At 42.1% G+C, this 27,085-nt stretch overlaps 1 protein-coding gene across 4 annotated transcripts in view; it reads left to right on the top strand.

Annotated features, from left to right (window-relative positions):
- Window positions 1–27,085, top strand: part of SLC4A10 (solute carrier family 4 member 10) — a 562,469-nt gene that overhangs the window by 508,915 nt on the left and 26,469 nt on the right. For 3 of the 4 annotated variants that reach the window (XM_063933638.1, XM_063933637.1, XM_063933636.1), the window contains exons 20-24: window positions 313–381; window positions 985–1,158; window positions 2,154–2,276; window positions 6,872–6,939; window positions 15,984–16,100. In XM_063933638.1, the coding sequence (XP_063789708.1) occupies window positions 313–381; window positions 985–1,158; window positions 2,154–2,276; window positions 6,872–6,939; window positions 15,984–16,100 (551 nt within the window). Of the gene's footprint in view, window positions 1–312; window positions 382–984; window positions 1,159–2,153; window positions 2,277–6,871; window positions 6,940–15,983; window positions 16,101–26,956; window positions 26,995–27,085 lie in introns of all 4 variants that reach the window. The other variant, XM_063933639.1, reaches the window with a different exon arrangement.

Genomic DNA, 27,085 nt, shown 5'->3' with positions numbered 1-27,085 from the left:
ATCTTGAAAGTCATCTCAAAACCTAAAAATGAAATACAAAGTACAAAGATGTTTTCTTGTGCTATCACACATTTATTAAAATAGCTATAATAATTTAATCCATATAATTAGTTAATTAATTCATAAACGAAGTACTAAAAAATGTTTTAAATCAAGTGAAGTCGTTTCAGTTCTGTCAAAATATGTAACATTAACTATCTATAGTTCCAGACAAACAAAATTAAATGTCATATTATTATTATTATGATGATGATGATGATGATGATGATGATGTCTAAAAATATTTTTTTTTCCTTTTCCTTTGGTACCTAGTTTATTCCTATGCCAGTTCTTTATGGAGTTTTTCTCTACATGGGTGCCTCATCATTAAAGGGAATTCAGGTAATGTACTCTAGTGACATAGATGACTTTTGTCACTTCCACAATCTGAAGTGATGCATCTACCTTATTTGGTTTAAATATATAGTATGAAGGTGTCCAGCCTTTATGTTGCAGTATAAATATGTTTGGATGGCACAGTGCTGTACCAGTAGTGTGTTATAGTGTGATGGTTGTTTGTGAAAAAAACAACGGAACACAGTTTTGAGATGTATTGAGATGGTAGTTTCATTTCAAAGACAATCCTATGTTAAAATTCAGTTTTGGAGTGGAATTTCAGAAGTATAACCCATCCCAAAATCTTCAGCTGGTTGCTTTATGTCTTGCCCATGCACAACTGGCTCCATCGTTCTCCTTCATGTTGTTGGTGGACAGGAAAAATAATCAACAGCATCTATGCAGCTGGCAAGAAGCTGTGGGACAAGCTGAACTTAGTGAAAACTGGATTACAGATAGGAACACGATAAATCTGATGTAAATTTCTGATATTCCATCCATGGCTGAAGTTTGAGTTTTGATGGGAATAATTATCCAATTTATGCTCATATCTGTCCTCTATATGGTGTTCTTACTGGGAATTTAAGAAGTGAACTGTCTCTTTCGTAGTTCTATGATCGGTTAATGTTGTTCTGGATGCCACCCAAACATCAGCCAGACTTCATCTACCTGAGACACGTTCCTTTGCGGAAGGTCCACCTCTTCACCATCCTTCAGCTGAGCTGCCTAGTGCTGCTATGGGTCATCAAAGCCTCCCGGGCAGCCATTGTATTTCCAATGATGGTAAGTAAATACTGGAAACTTTCTACGGTTGTATTCAAGCAGAGATTTCTATTTCTATTGCTATGCATGTTAGAAAGGTCTACCAGCATTGTAGATATCCCTGATCTTGCCTGTGGTACTAAATTGCTAAAGATTTCATGTTACTTAACTTACAGTATCCATTTCTATATAGCCTTAAAAGAATAAAAATAGTAGTCTTTCCTCCAAGTTCTCTCATAAATTACTATAAGTTTCTTACTGGCTGGAACATATGTAATAGAAGTTGTACTAAAGGGGGTCGCTCCACAGTCCCTTCTCTCTTATTCCTGCTGCAGCATCCAAGGAAAGAAGGTATCCGGACTCCAGGTCGACAACAAAAAGGTCGACACACCTTAGGTCGACACCAATTGGTCGACACACCTTTGGTCGACGTGGACAAAAGGTCGACATGGACAAAAGGTCGACAGGAACAAGGTCGACATGGAAAAAGGTCGACATGAGTTTTTTATGTTTTTATTTTTCTTTTTTGGAACCTTTTCATACTTAACGATCCACGTGGACTACGATTGGAACGGTAATCTGCGCCGAGCGAAGTGAAGGCACCATGCCCGAAGCATGGCGAGCGAAGCGAGCCATGCGAGGGGACGCGGTGCACTAATTGGGGTTCCCGGTCACTCTACGACAAACATTAAAAACTCATGTCGACCTTTTGTCCATGTCGACCTTGTTCCTGTCAACCTTTTGTCCATGTTGACCTTTTGTCCATGTCGACCAAAGGTGTGTCGACCAATTGGTGTCGACCTAAGGTGTGTCGACCTTTTTGTTGTCGACCCTGAGTCCCAGACCCGGAAAGAAGGTGAGGAGAGTCTAACACTTCTCCCTAGAAACATGAAGTGACTTTACATATTATCACCCTCCCTTGACCAGCTTGCTTCTATTAGTGTACTTTTACATGTTCCCAGATTTACTGTACATCTATTTTTATTATTGCTTTACTCATTTGCTTTTCTACCCAGGTTTTAGCCTTGGTGTTTGTAAGAAAATTAATGGACTTTTTCTTCACAAAACGGGATCTGAGCTGGTTAGATGATTTAATGCCTGAAAGTAAGAAAAAGAAGTTGGAAGATGCTGAAAAAGAGGTATTTCAAAGGACATTTTTAAACCTGTATATTTACCAAACAGAATCACTGACATGCATACAGCTGCTACATGTGTCCACAAGTAAAACAAGTCAATGATGTATGACCATTGTGTCATGGGAAGTGTGTTTGACTTCATCTTTTTGTCATGCCCGTGTGGAAGGCACCTCTGGACTATTGGAGAAAACTGACGATATCACATTCTAATCCTGCTTACCTCTATTCTCCTGCCTCAAATCAAGGCACAGACCCTGTTACATGCAGCCCTGCCCTTGCATAAACATGTGAGTGGACCTATCCTGCTTCCTACAGGATTGGTACACTAATCTCCACAAATACTCTGTGCTGCTGCAAACATTCTTATTATCTGATCTGCTACAGTTTGTTCTATCCCTACATACATCAAGACACAGGGACAAACTGTAAATATTAATTGGCAGCAGGAAGTTGATCCTACTCCAGTCAAACACATTTCCCGTATTATGCAGTTATATTTAAAGTAGAGGTAAATGAGGAACTACTTTCTAAAGATTACAAAGTCTCCAGTATATGAGCGTTTGAAAGGCTTCGTTGATTCTATAGAAAACATAATGGTGGACCTGCTTTTGCAGTTGTAGTGATTAAACTTTTTTTTCTATTTAGCTATAGTAGCAATTACAATTAAACTTACTATTTATGTATACTGTATTAAGTAAAGAGCAAGTACAGCCAAAAGATTTCCCCCTTTTTAAACTGTACACTGTGTGTGGGCATCTCATGAAGGGTTCACTTCTTATATAGTAAAGCCAGAATGGGTCAAACAGATAGTCCTCAAGGTGTAAATCCTAAGAAGGCTGCCCAGTGGCGTAAGTTCGCCCCAGTCGCCCGGAGGCATGATAAATGTTGGTGCCCCCCCCCTACATACTGTATGCACACACACCTTTCATATGTATCTATCCGGCACTCATGTTGAACAGTAGTAGCGTGCTCAGGTGCCTTTCCCAATAGTAATATAGATACATATACAAAGTGGATGCACTCCAAGTCAGTCATCACAATAAAATAGACACCAGTATACCTTTATAGCACACCTTCAGTACTCCCTCACCCACCAGTGTGTCAAAATGTAGATGCTTTGGCGCAGTGGTGTGCCAATATACAGTGTATATATATAAAAAACACACAAACGCCTCTTTCACTTAAACACACACACAAATGGCACTTTCACTTAAACACACACACCTCTCACACTCACGCCTCTTACTTACACACGCCTCCTTAGCTTAAACACACACATGCCTCCTTTGCTTAAACACACACAACTCCTTCGCTTAAACACACACACCTCTCACTTACACACGCCTCACTTACACACACACCTCTCACTTACACATATACGCCTCTCACTTACACACGCCTCTCACTTACACATATGCCTCTCACTTACATATGCTTCCTTCACTTAAACACACAAACATGCCTTTTTCACTTAAACACACATATGCCTCTCTCACACCTACACACACGTCTCCCTTGCACGCACACACGCCTCTTTCACTTAAAAACACACACAAACAAAAACAAACACACACCCCTCACTTAAACATGCACACATAAAACACAGTGCTGCCAACATTTATTAAAGACCCCCCAGCAGCCCTCCCCTTTCCAACTACACCCCCCCCCCCCCCACAGTGCAGCTTGAGACAAGTGCTGCCAGTGTCTACCTGCTGCTATCAGCCCAACAGCGGAACAGAGAGCTTCACTCAGCCAGCTCATCTGGAAGGGCCTGGCAGAAGCTGCGTTCTGGAGCTCCCACTAGCTGTAGCCATAGCCAGCTCTCTGTATATACTAGGAGGCAGCTTCTGTGTCACTGACATGAAAGTTCCTCGCAGCGAACGATCTTCAAGGTCAGGCAGCTGGAGACAATGGAGGAGATCTGCCCCCTTGAGGTCAGGAGCCCGGCGGCAGCCGACTCCACTGCCTCCCAGAGTTCTGCCCCTGAGGATGCCCATTTCCATTCTCTTCAAACTGCTCCATTAGGTAATGATTGGGGCAAGGACTTTGGCAAAAGTACAAGGAGATTTGATCATGTTTCTGTATTACATTTACAATTAAATAAAAAATATTAAAAAGACAGTATAATACTAATATTATGCTTAATTTCACAGACTCCATAAAACGGCTATACAATAATAGAATATAAAAGTCTAACGCTTTCTAACTCATGTTACTCTCAGCTCAAACAAGAGTGTACGATGGGTGGGCAATAAGTTTATGGATAAACAAAAGTATTGTATTTACAAACAAAGTGAACATTACACTATTTCAAAATTTTCGCCAGAGGAGTCTATGCAAAGTTGCATGCACTCAAACCACTTGGTGAAGCAGCTGGACCAGTCTGAAGCAGGTATTTCTTTTACATGCTGGACAAACGTCTCCATTGCAGCTTCTGGTGACTCAAAAAGAATCCCATGCATCTTGCGATTAATTTGTGGGAACACGAATGAGTCACAAGAGGCTAGGCCTGGACTGTATGGTGGATGACCAAGCTCCTGGATGCTTTCATAGGCTAGAAGATCCACCACTTTCCTGTACTTGTGGACAGGTGCATTATCGTGATGGAGAAGGGCACCACAAGCGCAATTTCTTCGGCGGTCCTGGACATGGCTTCCAGAACTTGCGGCAGGCATTAGTTGGCGTACCAGTACCCAGTGATGGTGCACTGCTGCTCAAGGGGTATGGTAGCTACAACTCACATGGGATCTACTGTAGTGGCGCACCTACAAATGGGGTCCACTGGGCCAACTGTTATTTGGCCTCAGAGTCAAAACTGTAGATACAGGATTTATCGCCAAAGACAGAGTTTGAGCGACCGCCATTAAACCTGGCCAGCATGTTTCAGCTCCAAGTAACCCGAACCAACTTCTGCTCTCGAATCAGCTGATGGGTTATCCATCAGCTGACTCAACTCAGGTCAAGCTTTATGGGGAGTATCAAGCAGATGGATCACTATGACATGCCTATCTTCTTCTTTAACTGGGCCACTGTCACCCTGGCATCCACATCAACTAGGGGCTGCATGACTGTCCTTGGTGATGGTGGACATATGTCAGCTGCAGCTCTACTCAGCTTCCAGGGACTGTCTCCCACATAAAAATTATGCAAACCACTCAAACACAGTGACTGGGGATGGTGCTTCCTCCCCAAGAGCAGCTTGCACTTGGCCAAACTTTTCCTGCTGTCGCAGACCACTCTTGTATCCATAGAAGATCATGGCTCTCCAGTTGCCTCTTTTGAGCTTCATAATGAGTAAACATGCTGAATTCTTCGGTGTGCAGTGCTGCTCATATACGGTTCTGTGTCTTGAAATTTAACAGGAGCTTTAGTCATAGATTACAGTTCACAACCAGACAGTCAGATTGTGTCTGCTCTACATATGCACTGCATATCCAGAAACTTATTGCACACTCCTTGTAGAACTCCCAATGAGCCCTTTAGAACTCTTACTGGTCCCAGTTTGTCTACCACTATTTACTGTGTGTAATAGTTAGGCACTAATGTTTACCCAAAAGTCATTCTTCATTTAGTGCTAACATGTGAAACAAGTACAGATCTTAATGAAATGCAGGAAATATGTTTCTTTTGCAAAGGAACATATGCGGAGTAAAAAATTGTATTGTGCTTCTGCAAACACATACTTAACAGCATAATGTTAAATTAAATTTTTAAATCAATAATTTGAAGGTGATGCATAATTATATAAAGAAGACTTCTCAAAACAAAAACTTTGGGTTATGTGGAGATATTGGCCCTCATTCCAAGTTGTTCGCTCGTTAGTGGTTTTCGCAACGGAGCGATTTGTCGCAAACTGCGCATGCGCAATGTTCGCAGTGCGTCTGCGCCAAGTAAATTTGCCAAAAAGTTAGGTATTTTACTCACGGCTTAACGAAGAAATTTCTTCGTTCTGGTGATCGGAGTGTGATTGACAGGAAGTGGGTGTTTCTTGGCGGAAACTGGCCGTTTTATGGGTGTGTGCGGAAAAACGCTGCCGTTTCTGGGAAAAACGCGGGAGTGGCTGAAGGAACGGGGGAGTGTCTGGGCGAACGCTGGGTGTGTTTGTGATGTCAAATCAGGAATGAAACTGACTGAACTGATCGCAGTGGCAGAGTAAGTCCCGAGCTACTCAGAAACTGCAAAGAAATTTCTATTCGCAATTATGCAAATCTTTTGTTCGCAATTCTGCAGTAGGCGGCGGCTTAGCGTGTGCAAAGCTGCTAAAAGCAGCTAGCGAGCGAACAACTCGGAATGAGGGCCATTGTACACCCCTGATCATACTTGTGATACATTCTTCTTCTTTAGTAGACAGCGTTAGATGGGATGAGTTTATGTGACCGGTGGTCAGGAGATGGACGGTCACAATACCGACGCCTTCATACCGTCCTTCTCAACATCCCAACAGTCGGGGACTACTCCACAACACCCACCACCGAGCCCGGTCACCCATAACCAATCCGCCCATGGCGATTATTTACTTGTTATACAGTAGCTGTTAAGCCCTTCATGTGATAATGTAATTAAGATACTCTTTTTACTTTTGTCCTGTATCTCTATAGGAAGAGCAAAGCATGCTAGTATTGGAAGATGAAGGAACAGTTCAATTACCAATGGAAGGAAATTGCAGGTAATGATGAGACATGTATCTCTATAGCAATATACTTTCTAGTTGTCAGTATAGTATATGTTTAAACCCTTTATTCCTAATGAAAAGTATGTCTTTCCCCGTACAATATACACAATCTGGGCCAGACCGACCTGGCGGAGGTTCGGGGATATCACCAGTGGGTGCCACTGCCTAAGAGCCCAACCTTCCATCATGTTGGGGTGTGGCACAGACAGTCCACAATGACTGAAGTGACTGATGTAAAAATACTCTACAAACTGGCACTTTGCTTGTAGAGCATTCATCCCTGTGTGGTTGTTCTCAATAGCAAGGCTGGCGCTGACCGAGAGTATTAATGGGATGCCCCTCCCCTGCACTCAGCCACGTGCACAGTCATCTCTTCCCATCCTAATGTAAGCGGGAAATTCTTGGAATTGGGCATTTTAGTTAAAGTCTGTGTGAGGGAGTGTGAGACCCGAAGCCTTTCTGTGCCAGTGGCTATAACACTATTGGTGTTCCGGGATGACAGGCACTCGTTATTACACACTTGTGGTGTCAGTGTACCAAGTAATGTATTAACACTTAAAGATTTATTTTATATCACATAATTGTTTACAGAGCCTTGTAGAAATTGTAACCATTAGTTATGTGTATATATACTCAGCAATCTAATCATAAGAATTAAAGGGAGAGATGTACTAAGCATCGCATCCATGATGCCATACATACCATCACTTATCGGCTACATACTGGCATTAATAATGAGAGTATGTACCTATAGATGCCAAAGGACAGCTCTGCTGAAAAGAGCTGTCCTTTGTGATATAAGGACTTCCAGGTTTAGGATTCAGTAGTCCTTCTGCTCATGCACAGAGTGACGAAGGTGCTGCAAGGGGAGCTGGGAGGGCTCTGATTGGAGAGCTCTCAGAGGGAATGCAAAAAGGAGCACATAGGGGTATATGCAATTGTGGTCGAATTCCCGAAATTGGCGAATTTCGGGTCATTTTCGACCAAAAAAAAAAAATTTGCCTATGCAATGCAGTGCTTTCCGACCAAAAAACGGACTTTCAAAATTCGACTTTTTGAAATTCGACTTTTTGCAAATTCGACTTTTCTGCAATGATACAAGTGCTGCAATTCGACCAAAGCATATTCAATTCAAGTTTGGAAATTCGACAGCAGTGCTTTTAGACAGCAAATTCGTCATTTTCAATCCGCCACACTTTGGAGGGTGAAAACAAATAAAAAAATTTTAAACATGTTTTTTTTGGTGTTTTTTTTTTGGGGAATAGCAGATCTATTTATATTAGAAGGGATTAGGTACTTTTTTTTGGGGGGGGGGGAGGCACAAATATTATTTATATATTTTTTAAAATATTATTTTTTTATTTTTTTTATTTTTATTGCTGGAACGGTAAAATCAGAAAAAAAAATGGCGTGGGGTCCCCCCTCCAAAGCATAACCAGCCTCGGGCTCATTGAGCTGGTCCTGGTTCTAAAAATGCGGGGAAAAAATTGACAGGGGATCCCCCGTATTTTTAAAACCAGCACCGGGCTCTGCGCCTGGTGCTGGTGCCAAAAATACGGGGGACAAAAAGAGTAGGGGTCCCCCGTATTTTTAACACCAGCATCGGGCTCCACTAGCTGGACAGATAATGCCACAGCCGGGGGTCACTTTTATGCCGTGCCCTGCGGCCGTGGCATCAAATATCCAACTAGTCACCCCTGGCCGGGGTACCCTGGGGGAGTGGGGACCCCTTCAATCAAGGGGTCCCCCCCCCCAGCCACCCAAGGGCCAGGGGTGAAGCCCGAGGCTGTCCCCCCCCATCCAATGGGCTGCGGATGGGGGGGCTGATAGCCTTTTGTGATAAAAAAAAGATATTGTTTTTTCCATTAGTACTACAAGTCCCAGCAAGCCTCCCCCGCAAGCTGGTACTTGGAGAACCACAAGTACCAGCATGCGGGAGAAAAGCGGGCCCGCTGGTACCTGTAGTACTACTGGGAAAAAAATACCCAAATAAAAACAGGACACACACACCGTCGACAGTAAAACTTTATTTCACACTACCGACACACACATACTTACCTATGTTCACACGCCGACATCGGTCCTCTTCTCCATGTAGAATCCACGGATACCTGAAAAGCAAAGTTCAATATACTCACCTCAGGGTCCAGAGATAAATCCACGTACTTGGCAAAAAAAGAAAACGCAAATACCCGCTCCAGAACGGACTGAAAGGGGTCCCATGCTGACACATGGGACACCTTTCCACGATTGAGACCTGTCAGTGACAGCTGTCACTGACAGGTCTCTAAGCCAATCAGGAAGCGCAACTTCGTTGCGCTCACCTGATTGGCTGATCGCTGTGACAGCGCATCGCACAGCTCCCTCTTAGCGGCTAGCGGTGAGGTCACCCGCCGGTCAGCGGCTGACCGGCGGGTGACCCCACCGCTAGCCGCAAAGTTCCCACCATTGAAAGTAATGGAGCGGCTTTGCGAGGCGCTGTCAGAGTACAGACGGCGTCCAGCCAATCAGGTGAGCGCCACGGCAGTAGCGCTTCCTGATTGGCTGAAGGGACATCAGTGACAGGAGTCACGTGATGTCCCGGCATTCGGGGAAAGGAGTCTAATGTGAAAACATTGGACCCCTTTCATTAGTCCGGTGGATCGTGTTCGGTTTGTTTTTTTACAAAGTACGTGGATTTACCTCTGGACCTGGACCTCTGGACGCTGGAAGGTGAGTATAATTTTTTGACAGGTACCCTCGGATCGTCGGAGATCGTTGCAGTCGGCGTGTCAACACAGGTAAGTATGTGTGTGTCGGCGTATGAAATAAAGTTTTACTATCAAGGTGTGTGTGTCCTGTTTTTATTTGGGTATTTTTTTCCCAGTAGTACTACAGGTACCAGCGGGCCCGTTTTTCTCCCGCATGCTGGTACTTGTGGTTCTCCAAGTACCAGCTTGCGGGGGAGGCTTGCTGGGACTTGTAGTACTAATGGAAAAAACAATATCTTTTATTTTATCACAAAGGCTATCAGCCCCCCCATCCGCAGCCCATTGGATGGGGGGGGACAGCCTCGGGCTTCACCCCTGGCCCTTGGGTGGCTGGGGGGGGGGGGACCCCTTGATTGAAGGGGTCCCCACTCCCCCAGGGTACCCCGGCCAGGGGTGACTAGTTGGATATTTGATGCCACGGCCGCAGGGCACGGCATAAAAGTGACCCCCGGCTGTGGCATTATCTGTCCAGCTAGTGGAGCCCGATGCTGGTGTTAAAAATACGGGGGACCCCTACTCTTTTTGTCCCCCGTATTTTTGGCACCAGCATCAGGCGCAGAGCCCGGTGCTGGTTTTAAAAATACGGGGGATCCCTGGCCGATTTTTCCCCTGCATTTTTAGAACCAGGACCAGCTCGATGAGCCCGAGGCTGGTTATGCTTTGGAGGGGGGACCCCACGCCATTTTTTTTTCGGGGTTTTCCCCGTTTTTTCCCGTTTTTTAAAATCGCGGCAAAATCCGCCAAATCGGCCGATTTTCGCCCGCGACTCTGGCGAATCCGTTTTTCATTGCATATGGTGAATTCCGGAAGCCACCTTCCGGAATTCACCTGGCGAATTTGGTCGAATTGAAAAAACGGCGATAATTGCCGCGAATTCGCCCGCTATTGCATATACCCCATAGACTTCTATTGGAAAGCCTAAAAATGGTGTTACCCACCGTGTCCAAGCTCTGGAATATATCATTATCTGGAGCTTGGTACACATGGTAGGGCCATAACTAGGGTGGTCTGGATGTGCTAAGCACACTGTCTGCATCCACCCACAATCAGAATCTCAAGGGGGTGTGAGGATCAAGTGGAGGTGCTCTACCTGGCATAATGTGTAAGGGGCTCTACTGTGGTGTAATGTGTATAAGGGGCTACTGTGTGACATCATGTATATAAGGGTACTACTATGTTGTGTAAAAAGTATAAGATGCACTACTGTTGTTGTAACATGTGTAAGGAGCTCTACTGTCTGGTGTAATGTGAATAACAGACACTACTGTTTAGTGTAATGGGATTACTGTGCAGCATAATGTGAATTGGTACTATTCTGTGAACACACCCATTCCACATGAAGCCACACCCCTATATTTTTGACACTGTTCCTATTTTGAATATGTGGGGGAGAGGCACCAATTCTCTTTCTGGCACAGAGCACCAAAAACTCTAGTTATGGCTCTGACACATAGATAGGAATGTTGCTAAAATGGCAAAAATGGATTTTCAGAGTTTTGCCGCGCATCACTATCGCTATGGGGCATACACACGGAGAGAGACATACTTCATTTCTAAACAATCTAGTCAGATTGCTTATAAATTAAGCAAAGATCTCTCTGTACGTACCCCCCTTAAGGGCCTTATTCAGGTTTGTTAGCAAACCATAACAGCAAGCAACTGGGCAAAACCATGTTGCACTGCAGGTGGGGTAGATGTGCAGAGAGATTTACATTTGGGTGGGGTGTGTTCAAACTGAAATCTAAATTGCAGTGTAGAAATTAAGCAGCCAGTATTTACCCTGCACAGAAATAATATAACCCACCCAAATCTAAGGGGTGAATTTACTAAAGCTTTTAAAACAGAGAATTGGTGATGATGCTCATAGCAACCAGATGCTGTCTATCATTTCTCTATTGCTTTTTAGAAAATTATAGCATCTGATTGGTTGCTATGGCCAATATCACCAATTCTCTGTTTTAGAAGCTAAGGGGGAGATCTACCAAGCAGTGATAAAAGTAGAGACGTGAGCCAGTGGAGAAGTTGCCCATGGCAACCAATCAGCATTGACATAACATTTATAATTTTCATACTATGGGCAACTTCTCCACTGGCTCACTTCTCCACTTTTATCACTGCTTAGTACATCTTTCCCTCTCTAAATCTCTCTGCACATGTTACATCTGCCCCACCTGCAGTGCAACATGGTTTTGCCCAATTGCTTACTTTTTTAGTTTGCTAATAAACTTGAATAACCCCCTAAATACATTGAAATAGCTACCATAAAAGAAAAAAATCCATATGAAATTAACAGGAAAAAAATGGATGCAAAGTAAATGAACACACATGCCCGGGCCTTGCCTAATAAATACTGTATACAGAAATAGCTGGATACCTACTAAATACACAGAAGAAGCACACTAAGGGACATATTTGTTAAAATCGAAATTATTTGTTTTAAGTGATAAATTATATTTTCGATTGTATTGGTATTACGGTTTTCCTTTATATCGTACAAATGTGGACTCAGATGGGATGTGATAAAATCGACCCAATCCACATCGCAATAATTGATTACATGGCATGGCTGTATCAATTATCGCATGCAGGGACAAAGCTGGCGAGAGAGCCACTCTGCAGCCAAAACATACATACATCATAGGCAAAGATCAGTGATCGGTACTCCTGTAGGGTAGCCAGTCATTGGGGATCCCTGCTGCTCCTGTGGCCCCGGTGCATATTACAAAAATGACTGGGAGCATGGCAACTACACTCAGGGTGGTCTTGAAGTAACTATGCACATGCCTACGGTGCTTGCCATGAAAAGGGGCGTAGGTAAGCAGAGCAGAGGGGTGTGGCTTCATGGAGGAGGAGTCTCGATGCGTCTCAATCCATGTTTTTGGCCCTACGGGGTTCTGGAGATGCGGGCTGCCACTTCCTGGCTCCTACACTGTGACAGTCACTGAGCAGGCATTTTGGTGTTATCCCTGGGTGGGTGACACCCAGGAGTGGTTTGCACGCCCATATTGCCTACACCATACTCCTGGAGACCTGTGCATGAGCAGTAGACTCTGACATAGTACCAGAATCTACTCACCTGACACTCAGGAAAGGAAATTGGGGCCCACATGTATACTGCACACAGTGCCCCTCCTCGGAGTGACCTGTTTTATATATATATATATATATATATATATATATATATATATATAGACCAATGCAGCGTACCTTAAACTATTCACCATAGGAAAGGAACCAGGCGGCACTCCAAGGATTTTGTTCAAGCAAAAAAACATGTATACATGTTTTTTTGCTTGAACAAAATCCTTGGAGTGCCGCCTGGTTCCTTTCCTATGGTGAATAGTTTAAGGTACCCTGCATTGGTCTATAGTTTCCTGAGGAGGGCACCCAGGTGGATGACATTGGGACTGGGAGTGCCATAACTATATATGGATATATATATATACAGGTTGAGTATCCCGTATCCAAATTTTCCAAAATACTGAATATTCCGAAATACGGAATTTCTTGAGTGAGAGTGAGATAGTAAAACCTTTGTTTTCTAATGGCTCAATGTACACACACTTTGTTTAATACACAAAAGTATTAAAAATATTGTATTAAATGACCTTCAGGCTGTGTGTATAAACTGTATATGAAACATAAATGAATTGTGTGAATGTAGACACACTTTGTTTAATGCACAAAGTTATTAGAAATATTGGCTAAAATGACCTTCAGGCTGTGTGTATAAGGTGTATATGAAACAGAAATGTATTCTGTGCTCAGACTTAGGTCCCATCACCATGATATCTCATTATGGTATGCAATTATTCCAAAATACGGAAAAAGCCAATATCCAAAATACTTCTGGTCCCAAGCATTTTGGATATGGGATACTTAACCTTCATGTATATATATATATATATATATATATATATATGCTCAGTAGCGAATTTCCCATTAGGCACATGTCTAGGGGCGGGACTTGATGCTTGTGTTGGTACTGTCAGCCCAAAAAAGCAGCAGTAACTGCAAAATATTTGCACTGTACTGTACCATATGTCATCTTGAATGGAGTGTAAATGAGTTGGACATGCACATATTGCCCCTGTAAGCTGTCCTATTTAATAAATATGTATATGTATTAAAAAAAAGAAAATCATAGTTAGTGGCTTTTTAAATTATTCTATTAAATTGGCTATCATCAAATGAGATCTTATAACCAATCAATAAAAAATAATAAAATTATGCAGGTGGGGGGGGCGACCAAATCCAGCCCTGTATATGCTATAGAAGTGAAATCGTAAATACATTTAGCCAGCTGATCTATAATGGTCTTTACAAAGGCCTAAAACTGCATGTTCCACAGTAAAAATGTAATGTGCACATGGTACAGAAACAAACCTGAATTCTAAAAATGTGTATAGGATTTACATATGAAAATAGTAGCAAGGCTAAACTGAGGCTCTTTTTGGTGGTGGTGGTGGTGGTGGTGGTGGTGGTGGTGGTGGTGTGTATATGGAATGGTGGGCTGCGCGTGTGCTTGTGTGGGTGCTAGTGGTGGGGTTACCAGGATAATTATTAGGAAAACATTAAATTTTTGTCTGAGGAATTTATGTTTTTTTCTGGTCATGTAAGTACTGTAGCTGTGCACAGCCGTGTCCTGTAGCTTCATTAGCTTTTTATACTTGAATGTACATTTGTGTCTGCACTTTAATGCAATATAAATATTGTTTTACGTATTTTAAGTATTCATTGCTGTATATGACTTAACATTTTGAATGTTACAAATCAGTATTTATTATATGAGCTACCCTCATTGAAGTTATAGGTGCTAATTCAATTGTTCCCGATACATTTTTGCTTAAAAAAATTGCTTTTACCGCTATTTTTGCCCAATGGTCATTATCAGGCAATTCAGTTGTAGCCCATTTTTTTCACAGACCTGTTTTCACATGAAAACACGTGGACGCAGGATAAGTTCCTGGATCCATGTGTTTTCTTGGCTGCAATTGCAAAAACGGGTCAGTCATCTGGGAATTTTTCTCCTGCCTCCGGGCACGTGAAAAAAATCCCTGCCGGCTATCGGGGACAATGGATCAATTAGCTGCAGTAATTTACCACTGCTAATTGAATTCCCCCATAGTGTTTGTTTTATGGCAACTCAGTTTGCACTATAGAGAAATAGTTTTTGGAATAACACTGTGTTACCCAGCCGTCCTTGGCTTCTTTCCTGACACAATAAATAGGGCTACATCTTTGCAGTTACCAAACAGAGAAAATGTCATAAATAAGCTAAATTAAATAATAAGACTGCTTTATTTGGTGGCTATACAGTTCTCTCAATAAAATATGAAGCTACCCTAAAGGCCAGTACTCACTGGCAGATGTGGGCAGAGATGTGTGCTCAGCGAACCGCTCAGCACACATCTCTCCCGCCGCTCAGCACAGTGCGATGTGTGCTGAGCGTGCGGGGGGAGCGCTCATTTTACCCAGCGGGTGAAGTGAGCGTCCCGCTAGATTGGCCTGCAATCTAGCACCAGCGATAGCGATGCGCGGGGCTGCGCATCGCTATCGCTGTGAGGGGTACACACGGAGAGATCACTGCTTAAAATCTAAGCAATCTAGTCAGATTGCTTAGATTTTAAGCAGCGATCGCTCCGTGAGTACCCCCCTTTAGTCTTCTGCAATTGTGTGCTCAGTATTACATTCATAAGAGTCCAGAAAGGTTGAAACTTCTGAATTTTGCTCTGTTGATCTATTTGCAAACAATGGCTCTCATTCAGCATGGATTGCTATTGCTACTAAAAGTGCGTTTTTTTTAAAACTAAATTGCAAAGAATCGCACAGGTAGTTGCAGCCCAGAAATGGAATAAGACGCCCATTGCAGTTTTGTGTATCCATCGCGATCCATATGCAAAAAGAACATCGAAGGGATAATTAAATCTGCGACAAACCAGAGTATCCACAAATCTGCACATGCTGTTGCATGCAAGTGATCGCAGGCAAATGACTGCATCTTTTCCACCACTCCCACAAAACGCCATGTTACCACCCCTAAACGCTAACTTCCTGGCAATCACTGTGCAATCACGTCCCTTCAAAATGGTGAATGGACCGCAATCGCAGTGTGGCTCTTTGATAATCTTTTGCAATTTGGCAAATTGCAAAAACTCAAAATTGCGATCCATGCTGTATTCGGGCCAATATCGTCAACTGAATAACTAACAGCTATACAACCGCTATATACAGTAACAAGTTAGGAAAATGATTCACTTTGTGCATTATTGTGTTAATTCTGTCTAGAGAGGACCCATCAGTAATAAACATTTCTGATGAAATGGCCAAAACTGCTGTGTGGAAGACTCTGCTAATAACCTCAGAAAATGCAAAGACTAAGGAATCCAACGTTTCTTCTAAAAGGTTTTAATTTTTTTTCCTAGTAATTTTATCCTACATTTTGTATAATTCTGCTATACAGTATAATTCATCACTTGCAATAGCCTCAGCATATCATTTTGATTCATTGATATTTTACACATATACAACACAAATGGCCATAATAAAAGGTCTCATTTAGATTTAGGGGCAAATACAAATTTGTATCTGGATAAACAGTGTTGTGGTACAAGGTTGAAATAGAATTTTTATTTCTTTCATGCAACGAAATACGGTCTGATTTTGCATGTAGCACACAAATAGTGTCTGGCTTTGTTCTTACACTGCTAGTTTAGCTAGAACCAAACCCCCTTCCATCTCTAAATATGTCCATACATTTAAAATTTTCCACTCCGTCCCTAGAAGCACAACATACTGTATCCAAGACTCAAAACTACAACTTTGACTTGGATTGCACTTAACCATAAATGAGAACCACAATACAAAAACTGGGCAGAGGCCATTTATAATAAATATGACACATATTAGGGCCGAATTCAATTTGTGGTAAAAATGTGTTTTTGCTGTAAAAAAAATTTAATTTACCATGAGTGGCAAAACACACCTATTTAATTGTCTGTGAAAACCGTTTAGCGGTAATTTTATCCCAAGTTTCAATTTATCAAATCTGATCAGGTGATAATAACTTGGAGACAATCCATATTTTAAGATAAACATATTGGGATTTGGTTTAGAACCCCTGGGACACCCCCCCTGAATGACTACTTAGGCACAACCAGTGCCTTGCTAAAGTATTCAAACCCCCCCCCCCCCCTTCCCCCACATCCCCCTTTTGGATTTTCCATGTTTTGTTGCCTCACAACCCAGAATTAAAATGGATTGTTTGAAGGTTTGCATCATTTCATTCACAGAACATGGCTACAACTTTCAAAATGTTTTATTTGTTTAATGTGAAGCAAACAACAAATAGGACAAAATAACAGAAAACTTCAGCGTGCATAACTATTCACCCCAAAGTCAGTACTTTGTATAGCCACCTTTTGCGGCAATTACAGCTGCAAGTCGCTTTGGATAAGTCTCTATGAGCTTGCCACATCTTGCCACTGGGATTTTTGCCTATTCTTCAAGGCAAAACTGCTCCAGTTCCTTCATGTTGGATGGTTTCCGCTTGTGAACAGCAATCTTCAAGTCTGGGCTTTGACTAGGCCATTCCAACATGTTTAAATGTTTCCCCTTTAACCACCAAACAGGATTTGCTCAAGAATATCCCTATATTTAGCACCATCCATCTTTCCCTTGACTCCAAACAGTTTCCCAGTCCCTGCTGCTGAAAAAGATCCCCACAGCATGATGCTGCCACCACCATGTTTCACTGTGGGGATGGTAGTCTTGGGGTGATGGGATGTGTTGGGTTTACTCCAGAGATAGCGTTTTCCTTGGTGGCCGAAAAGTAACATTATAGTCTCATCTGACCAGAGCACCTTCATCCATACATTTGGGGAGTCGTCCACATGCCTTTTGGCAATCTCAAAATGTGCCTTCTTATTTTTAGCACTAAGTAATGGCTTTTTTTCTGGCTACTCTTCCATAAAGCCCAGCTCTATGGAGTGTACGGCTTATTGTGGTCACATGCGCAGATACACCAGTCTCTGCTGTGGAACTCTGCAGTTCCTTCAGGGTTACCTTTTGGTCTCTGTGCTGCCTCTCTGATTAATGCCCTCCTTGCCCTGTCTGTGAGTTTTGGTGGCCAGCCCTCTCTTGGCAGGTTTGTTGTGGTACCATGTTCTTTCCATTTGAAGATGATGGATATGATGGTGCTCCGGGAAATCATCAAGGATTTGGATATTTTTTTATAACCCAACCCTGACTTGTACTTCTCAACAACTTTGTCCCTGACTTGTTTGGAGAGCTCCTTGATCTTCATGGTGTGATGCCTCTTGCTTAGTGGTGTTGCAGCCTCTGGGACCTTTCAGAAAGGTGTATTTATACTGACAGATCATGTGACACTTAGATTGAACACAGGTGCACTTCATTTCACTAATTATGTGACTTCTGAAGGTTATTGGTTGCACCAGAACTTTAGAGGGGTTCATAATAAGGGGGTGAATACATATGCAACATGCCAATTTTCTAATTTTTATTTATAAAAAAAAATTATATACATTTTTCTCATTTCACTTCACCAATTTAGACTATTTTTTGCATATCCATCACATAAAATTCAGATTAAAAAATAAATAAATTACAGGTTGTAATGTAACAAAATAGGTAACAAGCCAAGGAGGGTGAATACTTTAGCAAGCCACTGCATACATTTTTAATTACTTTTTATTGGTCAATAATGACATGTCACTTTTGGGGTAAAAAGTGCAAAATAATGGATATTGCGGTACAAGGTATGAGGCAGATATATTGGGGTGCTTTATGAGTGGGACAAGTGTTTTTAGACTTGCAGATAGGAGTAATTGATCTGTTTCCACTTTTTTTTTTAAAGTCCCCTAAAATGACCCAAATATATACTTATACCATTTTTATGTACCCCAAATTTAATGAGAGCACTTATTTTGCTAAAAAAAAATAGCTTCCTATCATATTTTTTACATTTAAAAAAAATGCATATAACAGCCATTTAACCCTATTTAAGCACCAGAAATACTTTTATTTTAACCAGTAATAAACTTCTATACTGTTCTCTACTGTTAGTACAGGTAAATTTACACATTTTTCACTTTTGGCACCGATTTTCGCAGTAATCCCGTTTTTGAGATTTTGTAATTGAATATGCAAATTGTGGGAGTGCACATGCTGTATTTTTGCCGCAAAAAAGACAGGAATCTGTCAAAAATGGCAATTGTGGTAATTTACCTGCGATTTTGCCACTAATTGAATTCACCCCTTAATCTATTAGCTGATCAGATTTCAATAGCTGTAATTCTATCAATTTTTCTGTACAAATGAAATCATATAAAATATTAATTATCGCTACACATTAATAAAGTGAAAGCTGTAAAAAAATAAAAACCTGTATTCAATAGAAGATGTTTATGAATCATGTTGAATGTGATTTTTTTCTTGTTATTCAATTTGTTTATTTCAACAAATACAGTAGATTGTTTTGTTCTTTTGCCTTATTACTAATGTTTTAAATTTGTTGTTTATTTTAGCTATTTTGTTTTCATTGTTACGAAATAATATTTTTTGGCCTGTACTGTAGATGTATTATATCAGCAGCAGAGCAATCTTCAGCCCTAGAGAACTTACTTTATGTTAATGCCTAGCTGAAGATTGATCATCTGTCTGCTGGAGACTGGTGTAAAATATGAATCATACAGTAGCTGAATTTTAGTCTATTTAAATTTGAATCAACACATTGTAAAACAATTATAAAAATACAGAAGCTGCTATTTTTTATGTGATGTCTGCAATGCATCTAAAAATAAACGTCATGTCTAGAAGTTAATACTGTTTCAAAATGTCTGAAAAAATCATAATGTATCCTGATATTGTCAAGAGTCATTAGTCATTTAGAACATCACAATTAGCCACAATCAGCAAACAGCTAATTAGTATGTTGGTTCATTTGTTCTGTATCATACTGTATTTTACAGCACAGTACAGTGTATAACTAGATTTGATGCAAGTCCTTTTCATACAGGGTGTTCTGTTATATAAATGGGCGTTCTGTTACATAAAAGAACCATTAAGCCTAAAATACAAGTCACTTTATTATACGCATAAAAGGGTTATTTAGAGTTTGGCTTTAGATGAAAATATATGTAACAATTTCCATATCTTGAGACATGTTTGACATTGCATTTCATTTTGCTAAGTACAGCATATTATCTGCAACCTATTATCTGCAGTTATCTCCTATTATCTATGGATAGGCCTTGGCCTACTTGGGGCCTTGAAAGTGCAGTGGAGGTATAACCATGGCTTAAAGTGGTCCTGGAGAGGTTGGGGAACTTATCTCCCCCACGACCCCTCCCCAGTTCAAAATAATGCCTCACAGTAGCACAATCTTATTCACATTGCCCGCCCCACATACTAGTGCCCTTTACACACACAATGCCCACAGTAGCAGAGCCCCTTACACACAAAATGCCCACAGCAGTGCCCCCCTCCTAATTTTAGATTTGATTCACAATATAGTTGTATATGTTGAACAACCTTTGCTCACCTCTCTTATGTCTTCCATGTGTCCCTTCTGCTTTCTTGTTTTCTTTGTCACTCTCCTCATGTGTCCATATCTTCATCCTAGGTATCCCTTACTCCCTATATGCTCTACTTTGTGTCTGATCATTGGAATCTTTCTCTCCTTTACTTACCCCCTACACCTCTCACTCCCTGTGCCTCACTCCCCCATCTCACCCCCAGTACCTCTCACTCCCTGCGACCCTTTCAGCCTCTGCTTCTATCTCACGCCCGGCACCTCTCACACCCCCATATCACCTCCTGCACCTCTCACTCCCTCCCCATCTCACTGCCTGCTCCTCTCCCTCCCCATCTCACCCCCTGCTCCTCTCACTCCCCCAACTCACTTCCTGCTCCTCTCACTCCCCCATCTCACCCCCTGCTCCTCTCACTCCCTCCCATCTCACTCCCTGCTCCTCTCACTCCCCCACCTCACTCCCTGCTCCTCTCACTCCCCCAACTCACTCCCTGCTCCTCTCACCATGGCGCCTCTCACTCCCTCATCTCACTGTGGCCTGGACTGTGGCCTGGAGCATCAGGTCCTGGCTGCGGTGTAAAGCTGGTAGTGGCCACCAGACAGTCCTGGCTTACGGACCAGCTGCTATTCAAAAGAAGCGAGGCCACACTTTGAATCTGGCGCCGACTGTGCGCCATTCACGGCTTTCAGACCACCAGCTAATGAGAAGCTGTTAGGAGTACCATTTTTGTACAACACTAATATAAATCCATCTGTGCAGTTTGTATTTTATATACTGATGGCTGATGCTGCAGCCATTGAATCAGTAAGCCAGACTATGTCAGAATCATTACATTTTTAAATGCTCCAGCCCAATGCAGCAGGGGACATGAGCAAGTGGATGGAAAATAGTAAATAATCTTCAAGGACTTCTATATTCTTCTCTCACCCTCTGCTCCTCTCACCCCCCCCCCCCAATTTTACCCCCTGCTTCTCTCACCCCCACCCCCAATCTCAACCCCTGCTTCGCTCATCTTCCGCCTGCCATCTCACCCCCAGCTTTGCTCATCGTCCCCTCGGCATCTCACCCCCCGCTTTGCTCATCATCCCCCCGCCATCTCACCCCTACTTTGCTCATCATCCCCCACATCCCCCCTGTCCTCCATCATCAGAGCTGGAGAATCAGGTCCCGCTGCACTGTAAACTTGGCAGCAGCTGCCAGACAGTCTAGTCTCACGGACCGGCTGCCTGCTGTTCAACACAAGGGGCTGCTCTTTTGAAGCTAGCGCCGATTGCACACCAATCACATATTGCGGGCTGTTAGCCAATGAGAAGCTGCCATTTGGCAGCTTCTCATTGGCTGGCTGTCTGCGAGCTGTGATTGGCTCACACCAGATTTTGAAATTGCCGCCCCTTCTTTTTATTGGTACTGTAGCCGGTCCACGAGCCGGGATTGGCTGGCGGCTGCTGCAAACTTTACAATGCAGCCAGGATTTGATGCTGTGTTCTGCATTCAATTAGAGGTGACAGAACGCCGTTCCGCCCCATTCCGGCCCACTTTAACCACTGGGTATAACCAAGCATTCAGGATCACTTGGCAAAAAAAACCTCCACGCTTCTTCTACGTTGGGTCTTGGATGGGGAATAGCCATGTCCTGAAACATGGCCATTTCCCCCTTCTTATTAGGGCTGGGCTCAAATCTTAACGACCCTGTACCCAAATATCTTCTTCCTTTATATAAATTATTATGAAGGAGCTGGTGTTAAAGTCAAATAGTAGTGTGAAAATCAAAGTATTATTGGCATCATTTAGTGTATTGCACCAGTCATTTTACATTGCGCGGTACAGGGAACGTCACATGAATCTTTCCCTGTTTTTTTCATATGTTGCAACATAGCCATACTAAAAAGCAATTTTTGTACCAACTAAATAGTAATAAATTGGTAACAGTAAAAACTAAAATACAATGTACAAAAACTAAAATCATCATGTGTTGCATAAATTACACAAAAGCATAACATGTTATTAAATCATATTAAAATCATACTCCAAACCCATGTCACTCATAATATCAAAATATTTACTATTGAGACAAATATATAATTAGCCAACTGCAGAATTACATTTGGCTGTTTATAATCCAAATAATGCCAGTTCTTTTGTCCAGTTTATAAACATATGAAATACTTTGCTACAGTATAACACTGCAGTACTTGACCACAGTATAACACTGCAGTACTTGGCCACAATATTATACTGCAGTACTTGGATACACACTCTACACATTACACATTCATCTTATTAAATAACATGGTACAAGTATCCCAAATAAATGAAATGCTATCTTTCATTTGTCTTGCTGTAGCTCAATCTGTAACTGTGGGGGACAGTTGGAGATGCTACCCATAGCAATCTACAAACCTCTATCATTTTAAAGAGTACTTGATGATAAATTATATCTAGAATCTGATTAGTTGTAGGGGCAACTTCTCCACTTGTCCTCTTTAGAAGGTTTGATACATCTCCTCCCATGTTACAGCACATTTGGCTATAAACACCATGTTAGTGAACAGTAAAGAGCATATTTACAAAAGTGCTGTTTTTTTGAAGTGGAGATGTTGCCCCTACCAACCAGTCAGATTCTACTTATTATGTATCTAGTAACTTTTAGAAGATGATAGCTAGAATCTGATTGGTTGCTATGGGTAACATCTCCACTTCTAAAAAACCACACTTTAGTAAATATACTCCTATGAATCTATATAATCATCTTAGTAATTGTCTGAAATAACTATAGATTGCACTTACATGATATCACTATAACCCATTTAACATTTACAGTATACAAGACGAATCCTAGTTACTTTACCTTTCAGCCTTTATTTCATAGGGTATACAAAAATGATCAGCCTTTATTTCATAGGGTATACAACAGTGATCAGCCTTCATTTCATAGGGTATACAGCAATGATTAGCCTTCATTTCATAGGGTATACAACAATGATTAGCCTTCATTTCATAGGGTATACAACAATGATTAGCCTTCATTTCATAGGTTATACATCAATGATCAGCCTTCATTTCAGAGCGTATACAACAATGATCAACCTTCAGTCTTAATCACCTATTTTCCCAGAGTTGCCATAAATTGGTTTAAGAGGTGCTATGTTTTTTTTCTGGCAACATCTATTCAGTATATCAGCCTGGGAAATTAAAGGGAATTGGATATTTTGTATCAGGGGAAAAGAGATTTTTTTTTTTTGAGTGACATTATTACATTGGAAACATAAAGGGATTGTCCACCTTCAGTGGATGTTAACTCCGTGTTTTGCTATGTCACCTAGAGCTTTGATAATACACCTAACTTTATTTCCATAAATAGTTGTGTTCATCAGCTAGACATTACAAGAGAATCAACCCGCGCTGTGTCATGTTGAAAGTATTAAAAATATAACACTTTCTAGCTTATAAGGCAGTACCACTGGACTTATATAGCAGTACCCCTGGACTTATACGACAGTACCCCTGGACTTATATGGCTGCACCATTGGACTGGACTTATACGGCAGTATCCCTTGACTTATACGGCAATACAACTGGACTTATACGGCAGTACTCCTGAACTTATACGGCAGTACCACTGAACTTATACAGCAGTACCACTGGACTTATATGGCAGTACCACTGGACTTATAAGGCAGTACCCCTGGACTTATACGGCAGTACCCCTGGACTCATATGGCTGCACCTCTGGAATGGACTTATACGGCAGTACCCCTTGACTTATACGGTAGTACCACTGGACTTATATGGCAGTATCATTGGACTTATACGGCAGTACCACTGGACTTATACAGCAGTACCACAGGACTTATATGGCAGTACCACTGGACTTATACGGCATTACCCTTGGACTTATACAGCAGTATCACTGGACTTATACAGCAGTACCCCTGAACTTATACAGCTGCACCACTGGACTCGACTTATACGGCAGAACCCGTGGACTTATACGGCAGTACCCCTGGACTTATACTGCTGCACCACTGGACTGGACTTATACTGCTGCACCACTAAACTGGACTTATACGGCAGTACCCCTGGACTTATATGGCAGTACCCCTGGACTTATACGGCAGCACCACTGGACTTATGACAGCACAGGACACCACCACTGAACTGATGCAGCACAGCACAGCACCACTGCACTGGTTTTATACAGCAGCAGCACTGGACTTATGGCAGCACAGGACACCACCACTGGACTTATGGCAGCACAGGACATCACCACTGGAATGATGCAGCACAACACAGCACCACTGCACTGGACTTATACAACAGCACTGGACTTATGGCAGCACAGGACACCACCACTGACTGGACCAATGCAGCACAAGACACCACCACTTGACTGATGAAGCACAAGACAGCACTGGAATGACACATAAGAGCAGGTCACCACCCCATGCTCCACACCACTTTCCCGCACAGACACTGAGATACTTCCTCTCGCTACACTCTCCAATTCCGGAGTGAAAATGGCGGTGACGCGCGGCTCCTTATATGGAATCCAAAACCCGCGAGAATCCAACTGCGGGATGATGACATTTTGCCTCGTTCTGAAGGGAAGTCCTGAGCCAGACTCGGACCCGGGCTCAGGACGTGATGTTCGGTAGGGTTCGTTTCCCAGGGAACCGAACCCGCTTATCCCTAATACATACATACATATATGGATGCAGTCAGAATCCTGATGGATCCCAGTGGCATGTGCGGGGTCTAGGGATAGGATTAGGCTGTGGGGGGCGGTTAGGGTTAGGCAGTGCGGGTGGTGAGTTTGGGTTAAAATACTTAATCCATCAGGATTTTGAGTTTTGGGATGCCGCTGTCTCTACCCTAAAAGGGCTTCATAAGACAAAAGGTATCAAATATAACATATATCAATCAATAAAATGCAAGAAAAACACGTAAAAGGCTAATTATCTATAACATTCCTCCTACTTATAAATAGTAAATGTAAACAAATTAACGTTGAACCGATAAACCTTACGATTCTGATCCTTTGCGAAAAATTGTCATTGACACTGAAGGTACATGTAGTCAGGAACCTAAAGCGTGGAATCCTACCTCTCATAATGTTCACTGGAATCTACCCAGCATTTATACTATACAATACTATATGTATGTGGGGATCCAGTGACAGCTGTCTTAAAATCTCCTACTTACAGTGAGTCATGACTGCTGCTGAAACCACATTTTGGATTGGGAAATCAGCAAGGACCTTGCATATAAGCTGTTACCAGCAGAAAAGAGTTTGTGAAATGTATTGGTATAACAATAATTTGGTTACATTGACTTGAACCTAAACTGGCTAAAGGAATTCTAGACATACAGTACCTGCACTTTGGAGAAATAGAGGCTACTTGTCACTGCACTAATGGGAACACAAATGTGGGCTTGTGGATTTTATGAGTAGAATAATTGTTATGGCTAATTAACCATTTCTGTTTTTTCCTTACGTTTTGCTGATTGTTATATTGTTATAGTTAATACATTTTGCCTTATGAGGCACTTTTAGAGTGTTATAGTTCTTATATTTTTAAGTTGACACAGGGCAGGTTGTTACTCCTTTTTGTTTAACTTCAAGGAGCTTTCCCCTATTTTTTCAACCAGATGCTTCGGGTTAATTTTTTATCTATAATATATGCAAAGGGATTTTTTTGTTTGTTTGGTGTACATCAGATACAGTAGGTTTCACACAATATAAACAGCTCTGCATACATTCCCAGAGTTTGTTAAAACTATGAAGGAGGATAAAGGGATCTATGTACTAAGCCTTGGAGAGATAAAGTAGATGGAGATAAAGTACCAGCCAATCAGCTCCTAACTGTCATTTTTCAAACACAGCCTGTACCATGGCAGTTAGGAGCTGCTTTGCTGGTACTTTATCTCCATCCACTTTATCTCTCTCCAAGGCTTAGTCCATAGACCCTTTAGACCCCTAGGTCATGTATTTAGTAAAAGGAGAAAATATACCAATAATTTAACGGTGTCTTAACACATACGCATGAGCTTGCACACACACATGCACACACATGTACTGTACACCCTGGTGGTAATTCCGAGTTGTTCGCTCGCAAGCTGCTTTTAGCAGCTTTGCACACGCTAAGCCGCCGCCTACTGGGAGTGAATCTTAGCATAGTAGATTTGCGAACGAAAGATTAGCAGATTTGCGAATAGACACTTCTTAGCAGTTTCTGAGTAGCTCCAGACTTACTCTGCCACTGCGATCAGTTCAGTGCTTGTCGTTCCTGGTTTGACGTCACAAACACACCCAGCGTTCGCCCAGACACTCCCCCGTTTCTTCAGACACTCCCACGTTTTTCCCAGAAACGGCAGCGTTTTTTCGCACACACCCATAAAACGGCCTGTTTCCGCCCAGAAACACCCACTTCCTGTCAATCACATTACGATCACCAGAACGAAGAAAAAACCTCGTAATGCCGTGAGTAAAATATCTAACTTAATAGCAAATTTACTTGGCGCAGTCGCACTGCGGACATTGCGCATGCGCATTAGCGACTAATCGCTCCATTGCGAAAAAAATATAACGAGCGATCAACTCGGAATGACCACCCCTGTTAGTTGTATGTATGTAGCCATTTTCTTGATTCCTGTGTAATCACAGCCCTGCTGTATTTAATTTGTTGCATATTACATTTTTATCATAAGCTCCCCCTCCTAATCACTGTAGAAGCTGATCCCTAAAGGTAAGAACATGGTCCCTTGAATGCATCTGCCCTTGTGTATGTATTAACCCCATGGATTACCGATGACTCTATGATGCATACTTGCATGTGC

Source organism: Pseudophryne corroboree, chromosome 7, assembly GCF_028390025.1.
Source record: "Pseudophryne corroboree isolate aPseCor3 chromosome 7, aPseCor3.hap2, whole genome shotgun sequence".
Classification (NCBI taxonomy): Eukaryota; Metazoa; Chordata; class Amphibia; order Anura; family Myobatrachidae; genus Pseudophryne; species Pseudophryne corroboree.
This window is presented reverse-complemented; position numbering and strand designations above follow the sequence as displayed.